The 12437-nt window shown below is 30.1% G+C and overlaps 1 protein-coding gene across 1 annotated transcript; it reads left to right on the forward strand.

The window, feature by feature from the left end:
• Positions 1-974: 974 nt before the first annotated feature.
• Positions 975-11687, forward strand: LOC113559649. The gene is given in 6 exon segments (XM_026965406.1): positions 975-1687; positions 3135-3308; positions 3473-3619; positions 9147-9327; positions 9397-9689; positions 9691-11687. Coding segments are annotated over 5 exon segments (2139 nt in total). The 5' UTR covers positions 975-1687; the 3' UTR covers positions 11035-11687.
• Positions 11688-12437: the final 750 nt, after the last annotated feature.

Raw genomic sequence — 12437 nt, forward strand, 5'->3', positions numbered from 1 at the left:
ATTATTCGGATTTTTTTTTAGTTTTGGCAGTTCAGCGGATAACAAAAATATAATATTTTAATGTCATCGGGTATCAAAAATCTATTTTACAACAATACAATAATAGCGTAAGCAAGTAAGTTAGCGCCGAGTCGCAGATCAAAAACAATAGGTCAATGGGAGGGGGGGGCATTGGACGTGTCGATGCCCACTCACCCAGTCGGCACAAACACGATTACGCCACCGAATAATAATAATAATAATAATAATAATAATAATAATACGGGTAATCCGAATAAAACGGAGAGAATGAAAAAATCAACTGTCGGAAGAGCAGAGTGCACACACCATTACCGTATGTGCATTGTATACACGCAAAGGCGTATGCATTCGCGGTCGGAAATCGAACCGGATTAATGGCTAATGATCAGCGGTGGCGGTGACGACCTCGACGTTAACCTACATACATTTCTGTACGATAATACTGTTATTGTACACACGCGCGACCGGGCGCGCTTATAATAATAATATTATTATCAACAAATATATTATTTGTACACAAATCGTCTGTGTATACCTATTTTACACGTATCGCGGAAAACGGTACTCCGGTCACGGGTGCCGAGCACGGTAATTTGCGGGCCGGCGGACGGGACGGGACGGTGGTCGGTCGTGCAGTAGGCGACACTGCGGGCGCGGAGCGCACGCGCACACGGCCCGCGGCCGCGGCTGAAGTCGAGCACTCGAGCCAGCCATGTCGCGCGGTCGCCGGGACACAGGTGAGTGTTGGCGGTTCGTCCGCGAGCGGACAAAGGAAAAGTAACGATCGGGCTCTGCGGGGCCCCCGTCCCGTCCGACCGAACGGCAAACGTGACGTCACGCCGACGGTCCCGTTGGCCGTACCTGCGGTCTCGAGACCGCCGCGTCCCTCTCCACCGATTGTAGATCCCCGCTCGTACAAGCGCACAATCACGAATCATTCCCAAACATTTGTGTTGTTATTATTATTATTATTATTGTTATTATTACACACTGTTCGCGTACTCGGTGGCACAATAATATTATTTTGACTTTTTACACACACACATGCACACACACTTACACACTTAACAGTCATCAAACAAATAAAATTAGTTTTACGTCGGTCGATATACACTCGGTTTACCGCCTATTACAGGTGTGAATTGGACGAGACGACGACCGACAACTCCGCGTCCACCGTCGTCCGTACATAATCCGTTTCGGCGGCCGTCCCGCGGGATAGCGAGCAATCGACGAGACGACGACGACGACGTCGACGACGAAAGAGCGGCAACGACTAGGCTGGTCGTTATCGTGGCGGCGGTGACGCGAACTTGTGACGACCAACGACGTCTCGGCGATTCGGACGACAGCGGCAGCAGAATCGGTGACTGCGGCGACGACGACGACGAGATCGCCGCCGGAGTAATCGTCGTCCGGTCGGGTCGGTTGTTATGATGTCCGTGCGACCGTCGTCGTCGTCGTCGTCGTCTTGTGCCGAGTCGCAGTCCCGACGGTGTCGCCGTCAGTCTCGTCATTGCGGCCGTCCGTCGCCGTCGTCGCGGTCCAAGTTCGTCGAGTGCAAGTCCGAGTCGCCTTTGCCGCTGGGCGGGGAGACCGCAATGCCTATATAGCCCTGTGACCTATGTCGTCTGCAGTGTTCTTGTAGTGTCGCCGCACCGCAAAGGTAAGAACAGGAGATCTGACCGGGGGGTACGTTTGGCCACTTCCGCCGTCACATCCATTTCGCTGTGTCGGTTTCACAAGCACTTTTACGTTTTTCCTCGGACTGACTGAGGACATGGTTTCGACTGATCTGATGCGATTTTGGTTTTTTTGGCGGATTACCGGATCAACCGTCGTTGTCACGTGAAAAACTGTTAGCCTTGGCGGTTGTCTATCAGACCTCGCGGTTCGTCATATGTTTTCCCGCAGCTGCGATTTTCCCCCCCGCATGGGTTGCTGTCGCGTACGCCATACATTAGTTTTTTTTCGAAGGGGGGACCCCCCACGCGGTCCTTTTTTTGGACCCAACTGTCCCTAGTCAAGACGACCGCTGACGAGAGTCCGATCCGATCCATCGGCTCCAGCCGTCTCGTACGTTACGAAAATGCAATCAATGGTTTTGTGACCGGTCTGCGTTTTGGTTTCTCGGTTTACCCGCGATTTTCCATCAGTTTTCTCGGGTCTCTCGAGCGAAAGTGGTGGCGTGTGGTTAATGACGTGTGTGCAGCGTATCGTCTGTCAGTCGAAGAGTGTTTTGGATTTGAAACGATTTGCTAACAGTAACGATAACGTATTGGACACTTGAAAAACGATATTATTGGGTGTGTTGGGTTCCAATTGTTTTTTTACAACATTGTAAGGTTAAAGTTCTAGTACAACGCTGATAATAAATGTTAATTAATTACGATTTGCGTTTAAATAGTCAGAGATGTCTGTATAAACACTATAAACGTTATCCTCGTTTTTGTCTAGTCAGTTGTCATTTAATTAAAATGCGGCAGCAATGAATTGGCAACAATAATATTCTATAGAACAGCAAACACCTATAGTGGTATAGTACTAAAGTGCTTACTGCAATAGTGCAATACTGCTTATTGGAGAAAGTGTTAATATATTTTCCAAGCTTATATTGTATCTATCACTGTGATACCCAATACCTAGTTAGTGGTTAGTTGCTCTACTGCATATTTTACTAGTTTATGATATAAACATTATAAACTTGATTACCAAGTGATTAGTTTTGTTGTAATTTTTAGCATGCAATAATTATAAGACAATTTGTTAGCAGCATTGGATAGGTAGGTATTTGATTGTTTTAATAGTTATACCATTTCAGACGTTTATGGTTATGTCATTAAGACCATTTTTAAAATATAATGACACTTTTCATGTTTTGCCATAGAGTGGCATGTGTAATGTGTTTTCTAAATAGTTATTGGTGTAAACGCAAATTATATTAAGATAAAATAATTATCTTGGTGGTTTTTTTACATTGAGTATTAATTTTTTTTTGTTTAGATACAGTTATTATTTATTAGGCTATCAACTCTTATCAGTAAGATGATTGCATTGCCTTTTTCATTTTTTTTTTCTATTGTGGTGTAATAATGGTTGTTTTAAATTTTTAGATGGGGAATCCAACACGTTTTATGGTTTCATGGGATGATCATTCTACTCATTTAGTCGCACGTTTGGGATATCTTTTGGAACGTCAGCAGTTGGTTGATGTTACTTTGATGTGTAATACACATAGTCTCAAAGTTCATAGATCAGTTCTTGCAGCTTGCAGCCCATACTTTGAGGTAATTTTATTGTTTTAAATACACCAAAATCTTTATAAGATTTTGAAGCATTTTGAACTCGATGATTATTAGTATCATTTCATGTTTTTAATATTAATTATTTTTTAAATTGAATTATATTGTACATTTATTAATATTAAAAACAGCAATGTTTTTAATTTCAGCGTGAATTAGGTAATCATCCCATGATTGTTCTCAAAGATATGAAATTTAGTGTACTCAAATCATTAATTGAATTCATGTATTGTGGCGAAACAAATGTCACTGAAGATAATTTACACGCTCTTGTGGAAGCAGCAAAATTTTTTGAGGTAATTTATTTATTAATTTCTAAATAGTTAATAAATATATTCCGCTATTTAAAATGCACTTGAAATAAACATTTATCATTATAAAAATTAAATTACTATCTATGGTTAAAAAGATAGTATCTACAAATATATTCAATAAAAATAGTTATAGTAGGTTCGGTTAGGTACTTGGTATTATTGTAGTATATATTTTTTTAATACATAAAATATTATACAAAAATGTTAGAAAATGTTTAAATAATGATTTGTATGAATTATGAATTATAATTAGAACCGTGGTAAAATTCATCAACTGATAACTATTTCATGTTATTTATAATTTTTATTTATACTTTAAAATATATTTGTACAAATGCTTCTATAGTTTTTACACACATAATATTTTAATCATATTAATTTCTTATTAAAAACTATACTCCTTATTCTATTTTATAAATTTTAAATACAAAATGTGAAATTATTTTATGTAAGTTACTTACATAATGCATTGATAAATTACAGTCATTATGTATAAAATATCATATTATTGTATAATATTTATTTACGTTATATAAATTATAGATAGTTATTTTAGAAGAAATTTTAATAAAATATTAAGTATTTTTTTTCACGCCTATACTGAAAGTTTAATTTTTAATGCCAGTTGAAGCGTTGGAAATGATTTTTTACTGTCCAAACCAGATATTGTATTGTTATGCTTCATTAATTCTATCAAATCTCAGTTGAAATATTCTGTCTCAAAAGAGAATAATCAGTCGGCCAACCAACTTTTGTTCATTTCCCTGTGTCTTCCACCAACAATTTGTGCTATTGGGCAGTCTCTAAGTTAAAAATAATAATATTACTAATCATGATTTAAGTCGTAAATGTTTATATATTATCTTCAGAAAAAATTGGCTAGCAAGGTGAGAGAAATTAGGCCTTGCCACTCTGGTCAGTCGGTATGCACGAAAAGTAATTATTCTCTTTTGAGACAGAGTATAGATAGGTTACTTCTATGTTGTCTTATGAAGTGGTTTAGAATTATTACTGTTATATTTATTGATAATAAGTCTGACAAGAGTGACAAAAAATAAATAATGCGATTTAGCGATTTTAAAAATGTAGATATAATTTGTCTTTAAAAATAATTTATTTATTTGTGTATGCAATAAAAATTAACAGTTAAAATGTTCAATATATTTTAGAAAGTTTTTATAATTCATAAAACAATTATTTTTTTTTTACATTAGTTATTGCTTTAATTCTAGTAGTTAAAATTAGTAAAAAAATTATAAATCAAAAAATTTAGTATTTACCCTTTACTATAATTATATAGGTACAGTAGAACTCCGAGTATTAATGTCAAGGGTGGTCCGGATAAGCAAAGATCCGGATGATTGATATATGACATATCAAAAATTATATAATTATAAAATTGTATGAATATATTGTATGTATGTATTTATTATTAATATATATGTACTATAATTTGAAATTTGTAACAATAAACAAATAGTTTTATTATAATATTTAATTGAAAAAGAATAAGCTATAAATACAATAACATATTTTAAAAGAAATTTTTAAGTCGTTAAATCTTTTTTCTCATCCAGTTAATTGGACGTTCGGTTGATAGGCGTTTGGATAATCGGAGTTTTACTGTACATATAAATATTTTCTAAAAAAATTGATTGATTGTATAATAGGTATACGCATTTTATAGGAATATAATATTAAGTAAATAACCATAAAAAAAAAGAAATAAATTAATTTGTTTAATTTTAATGTTTTTATTAGTAACTTATTTTAGCAAATGTTATCTTAAATAATATTTATACCTAATTTTATTTTTATCTGTAGTTTTATTATTTGATAATAAATTATATTATATAATTTCTTTAATTTGTTTGCTATTACCGTGTACTAGAGATAAAATTCTTAAAACCAAATCAAATATTGCTAAATACACATTGTTTAAATTAGATTTTGTTTAATTTTGATCTGGACAAAAACTTTTGTCTGATTGTTTTGTAACAATGGATACCATTGCTTTTTAGAATTATTGAGGTATGATCAGAACCTACATTTCAATTTGCATTAAAAACAAAATATGTGTAAGTTAAATTATTATTTTGACGTATTGAGAAAGTGCAAAACAATTTTGAAACTAATGAGTATCATGTACACCATGGAGTAATTAATAAAAATAGATAGACAAATTGATAATCTCCCCTTACATTTGAAGTAACATAGAAACTAGTGCCTCTTTATAAATTGAAATTATGGCTGCATATGAGTTGTGTCCCAAATACTGAATTGTGTCCTGTAGCTGTTTTTGGGTTACACAAATTGTGTTCAACAATTTTTATAAATTCAAATCATGAATTTGTCTATTAAAAAATTAAAAGTATGTTATAATATTTTACACGAAAAATTAAAAAGTTTGTATAAAAAAATAATATACTCGTCGCACCTCCACGTAATAATAATAATAATGAACAGAATCAAAAAATGTTATTCAGTAAATATCTTATAAAATATATTACATGGATATTATACATTGAAATGGACAAATTTCTCAATTTAAATTTATATAACTTTTTTATTTCAATTAACAAAACAACATATTTTATTCTTGTCAAAAATATCGATTTATCAGCACACAACTTGTATAAAACTTTATAAAATAGTTGGGACTCAATTCATATATCTCTCTTTTATCACTGGGTCACAACTCGTGTACTCCACTCTTATCACACAACTCGTGTACGAGAAATTTCGTCGATACACGACTCGTTAACTTTGAATTATTGAAAAAATAGTGTAATATTTGTATTTTATGTTTTATTAACATTTTATTTTTAATATATATTTTACTTGTTTTTATTGTCAAACAAAACTTATTTCCTGGTTATAGATCTGATATTTTATAAATATATTGTTAACAATACCTATGGGTGCCCATTTGTGAAGGAGGGAAGCAGGACAAGGCACTTATCTCCCTGGGAAAAAAATATTAACTAATAATTTAATAAATATTACCATATTATTATTATCTACTGATTTAGACATCATAAAATGAAGAAATGTCTTAAAAATCATATTTACTAACATTAAATAATATATTTTATTATATTTTATTTTCTTATTTTACTTTTTTTACCTGTACTTATTAAAATGTTTTTTAATTAACTAAAATATACCAAGTATTAATTATATAAATAATAACATATAGCTTATACTTATATGTTCAACATTACATCTTTATTTAACTTAAATTTGAGATTATTTTATTTTGCATTCCCTCTTCTTAAAATGTGTCCTATGGGTGTCCATGCCTATACATTATTAAATATTAATACAAAATTTTTTTTTTATATTACATGCATTTTTATACAATAAACTTATTGCTAATAAAAAAGTGAAATATAAAAATAATCCACAATCTTTTTTTATAAATAGTGCATCTTAGTATTTAAAGTTTTGCATGTTCAAGCAATGTGACATTTATTAATTATTATTAATTATTAATTCTAATAGATAAACATTTTAATTATTGTGCGAAATAAATTATAATATTTACTACATTTTTTACGTTTAGAGAAGTATTTTGGTACCTATATAATGTAATGAGTTAAATACTTTCAGTATTGAAATAAAAGCTATGATAAGCTGATTAGTTATCAATTGTTATATTTTTTCCCTTTATGAATGATTACATATCTAATATATAATAATAAGTATTTATAAGTACATAGCAAATTAAATTTTCATTTTATTAAAACGTATATGTTTCTCTTGCTATTCTTGGACCTTTTGTCTTTTCAATTTATTAGATTAATGGGACTCAAATGTTTTGGTCCCAATTTGTTCATAAAGTGAGTCATTAAGTAGCATCTACTATATTTTTGTTTTAAATTTTAGATAATATAATCCTTATAAACATAAATCATTTGTTAATTATAGTATATCCACTTTATAGTTTGTTGTATTATTAATTATTATTATTAACTATTAAGATACTACCATTATACAAATTATTGTGCGAGTTATATAATTTATAATAGTTATTGATAATTTATACTAAACTTAATACTATGCTGGTTATCTTACATATACAAAAATTATTCTTGTATGCTATATTTTCATGTAGCACAACATTTATGAATGTATAAATTATATATTTTCATACATAATAAAAAATTGATGTATTTGTTTATATTTATTCATATCTTCATCTGTTAGCTGAACTCATGTTTTAAAACTAGTTTTAAAATATATTACTGATAGCGATATAAATTTAAATAAATCTTAGTATTAAATACAATCATATAAAATAATAATATAATGAATGATTTCAGAAATAAAAATGTAGTTACAAAGAAAATATTAATTAAAACAAATTAGTTCTAAAGAAATGCAATTATTAATGTTGTATTTATAATAAATACTTTGATATTCATACAGTTGATTTTAGGAACTCGAAAATTAAAAGGAAATGAAAATAGTTTAAAAAATAGATAATTATTAATTTCAAGACAATGAAAAGTTGAAGTTAGAAAGGGATTTTTATATAAATGTTGAGAATTTTAAGTTATTAAGGATTATGTTACTACATTTTGAAAATAAAAATGTTAAAATAATATATTAAAATATCACTTATACCTTTGGCTTGGGAGTGACCAATTTTTTGTTTGTTTTGTTTTTTTTAGTGACAGTGAGGAAAATTCTATAGATGAATAATCTATATAAATTTTCTAAAAAAAGAAAAAGAAAAGATAGTCATTTGAAATAAAAAAATATTTTGTGCTCAATGAAATAGAAAACTTACATTTTATTTTACTATTTTATCTGTGTTAACTTATTGAATTAGTTAACTCAATAAATATTATGTTATTTTTGATAAATAAAAATTAAAAATATTAATACATTGATTATTATTATTTTTTATTTATTCATGGTTGCATGAAGAAATAATGAATTTAACTGTTCTACACAATTTAGTTGACCAATCATGAGCAATATCATGTTTAAGGGATTAGCTTACTATTGATTCATGAAATGTTTAAATATTGTTCATGCATTACTACGGTTTTATTATTTTGTAACTTAAGTTGCTTTTTTAAGTAATAACGTTTCTAAGTATGATTTGTCAACATTTGTTTAGATTAAGTTAGTTATAAGGTTATTTATGATTTATGACATAATAGTTGTTATTAGTATATATATTATATATACATGATAAGTTTTCTTTCAAAGTTTCATTAAAAATAATTTATTGTATATTAAGACTTTTTAAGATGTCAGCACATTATTTGTTTTCTGTATAATAAATTTAGATTTTTTTTAGAATTGATATAAATTGTTTGTCCCATATTGTTTTTTTAAATATGGTCACCCTACTCTAATGACAAAATTAGATTGGTTTTGTAAATTTATTATGTTTCACGTGGTTTAGAAGAAGGAAGCAAAAGTATGCTGACATCTTCTTTTTAGATATAAAGTTTTAAGTTCTTGATAATAAAATTAATTTCTCTTTTTTCAGGTTAAAGGCTTATCTTCACTAGCTCATGAAAGCTTACAAGATTCTAAGTCTATAAAACCACCTTCCCTTGTTTGTACTACAACAGCTCAAACTAGAATCTGTCAAGTTTCACCTACACCAATTCCAGTTACATCTATTGCAACCAAAGTTACAGAAAACGGAAATTACTCTTCGTCCGTGTGTAAGTATTTATGAACTACAACAATTAATATTTAAGGAATTAGATAATTTATCTGTAATTATTTTTTAGCTGTTATTGCACGGCTTGGCCAAAATAATAATACCAACGAAAGGCGGCCTTGTGCTGGTAGGGGTCGGCCTAAAGCTCATCTTCAGAGCCCATGTTGTGAACCATTGGTAAGCAAACCAGCTCCTATTACTCCACCACAGACAGAATCCGCCCAAATACTACTATCACTTGCAGGATCTAATCAATCATACATATCGCCTTCAAAACACAGAACCAATGATAGTAGTATAGCAACTATAAATCATCAAGAATTACCTATGAGTAATGGTTTAGACAATAATAATCCAAAGTTCAAGCGATGACATAGACTTAAAGTATAAACGTAGTAGAAAAAGACCTGCAGATTCAGTGGATGAGAATAGATATGATGTAAAAAAATCAATGCCTAATGACATCAAGACAGATGAAGATGTCAATCGATCACCATTATTAGCTAGCTTATTAACCAAAAATGATAAATCTGATGATAAACTTAAAGTACAAAAACCTCAAGAAACCCAAACTCAGAATTCTGAAAGATACATTAATGCATTAAAAGGAGCTGGTCTTCCAACGGATATTCCAATATTAATTGAGAATGGCGATGGTAATTACATCACATTAACTGAGAATGTATATGACATATTAGCCAAAGAAGACGCTCTTCATTTTCAACTCACTGATAATATGAACCTTGCTAATCTTAAGCAACCAGAAGAAATGGTTAGTAATATGCAAGAAGTAGCTCAGTCTAATGTACCAATAATAGATACCAATTTAGAAGATCCGATATTAAGGAATATTAAAAGTCATATGCCACCAGACAATCCAGACGATGTTGTTCTGTATAAAGTAGCTGATAATGGAAACATTGAAAAATATGTTTTGACTACAGAAGACATAAAAGCATTCAAAGAGTCTATGGATTCAAATCCTGAAAGGAAAAAAGATTCGCCACTATTAAGCGTTTCTGAAATAAATGTGCCGATTGAGAATAAATCATTACCATTGATTACTAAAATTTTAGACTGTGGTAATGAAAAGTTTTCAGAGGCTCTATTAGGCAGACTACCTCTTAGAAAAAGAGGGACATTCAAATTAAATAACACTAGTTCTGATACTGATATGTTACAACAAATGAATAACGTTTGTACACAGTCTGTTGGTACTGTAGATACTGATGTAGAATATGTTGTTGTTGGAGAAGACAGTGTACAAATGGATATAATGGGTTCTTCTAGTATTAGCAATAAAAATGATTCATTGAAAACCAGTAATACTATGAAAATAGAAGATGTTGCCGAAGAAGATATGAGTGTTCTAGAAGCAATGATGAACAATACTATTGAATTTTCTGCCGAAGATGGTGATTATCAAATGCACAGTAGTGAAGAGGTTTTCTCAAACGATCAAAACGACAATGAGAAAATGATATTGTCCAATGTCCTCATGTGTACGGGTGCAGAAAATTCCAATTCTCATGTTGGTCTCGACCACTTTGGATTTAAACCCGATGACGTGGATGGCCGTAATGGTGACTGTAATCAACAAAAAAAATCCAAAATGTATGTAGACTTAGATATGACGGGAAATGATTTTATATCGGAATCTGTTACTGAGGAGGTAGTACTTTCCAGTGAACTAAATCCAAGCTCCTGAATTTATTTATTTAAGGATAACTTTCTAGTTATACTTTGGACATAGAGTTGTGTATATTTTGTAAAAATCAGTCTGTATAATATTATTTCAAACATTGATGTTTGTCATTGAACTTGTTGGTAAAAATTTACAAATGCCTATGTATATACTATACATAATCATATATATGTATATATATATATAAATATATACATATATTTATATTTCCTTATAGTTCTGACTTATATACTAGTTTATTTGTTTTGTTTAGTGTTAACATTTAAAAAAATGTATTATTCTCTAACTTGGTGATTTAAATATGTGAACGATTAGAAACAAATAATGCTTAACTTGGCACTTTGAAAATAGAATGAGTGTTTAATCTGAAATTAAAAACTAAAATTGATATTATTTTATAATTTTAAAAATTATTGTTAGGCTTCGGTATTCACAATTATTTAAAAAAATGTGTTCACCTTGTGCCATTTGTTAAGCCGTCAATTATGAAAGTTCACATGTTTCAGCTTCATAAATGAACAAACGATTAAAATCCGAAATAAAGATTATATGTTTATATAGTTTTATAATACCTTTTTTCAATTTTAATTACATTTTAACTTTTGTTTCTAACCATTATTTTCTGTACAAAGAATATACCACAACAATAATTATTATATATTATTATTATTATTGCCTTAAATTTTTTAATTATCCAAATAATTTATTTTGATTAAAGTTGTGTTAAACTGTTAAAAATAATATTGATTAGTGTTGTACTATTTTCGTTTTTTTCTTGCATTGTGTATACCTACTAGTATATTATTATTATTATTATTATGTGTTAACATAAGTTATTTTTTTTTTTTTTTATCGAATACATTCACTGTCCCCCTCAGTGATATAATATCATAAATGGCACCTCACTATAAGGAATTGAAAGTTATGTCTATAGTGACTATAGTATATTGTAGAGCAGTGGTTTTCAACTTTTTATGAATTGCAATCATAACCATTTTTTTTTTAAGTTTAGTGCAACCAGTTTCAAAATTGAATAATTGAATACCTACTTATATATTTTCAAAATTCTATGTACAGTAGTATATCTAATCTTGTTTTTAATTTGAATAATATATATTTCATAGTCATTGATAAAGTTTATCATTAAAATATTATAATTACAATTGTAAAAATGCAAGGCCATTACACGAAATACTATTGGCTTGTTTAATATTTTTGGTTGAAAACCATTACTATACGATAACGATATCAATTCTCCTAAAGGAAAAATAAATAATTGCCGTGATGAATATCCAGGTTAAGTCCGACTAACATTAGTATTTGCACACACTAATGACGTTGTTATTTAAATAGCTTTAATGTTAGTTTTTGCGCGTCTGCGATGTATACGCTGTTTGTATATACGC

This window comes from Rhopalosiphum maidis, chromosome 1 (genome assembly GCF_003676215.2).
Source record: "Rhopalosiphum maidis isolate BTI-1 chromosome 1, ASM367621v3, whole genome shotgun sequence".
Lineage (NCBI taxonomy): Eukaryota > Metazoa > Arthropoda > Insecta > Hemiptera > Aphididae > Rhopalosiphum > Rhopalosiphum maidis.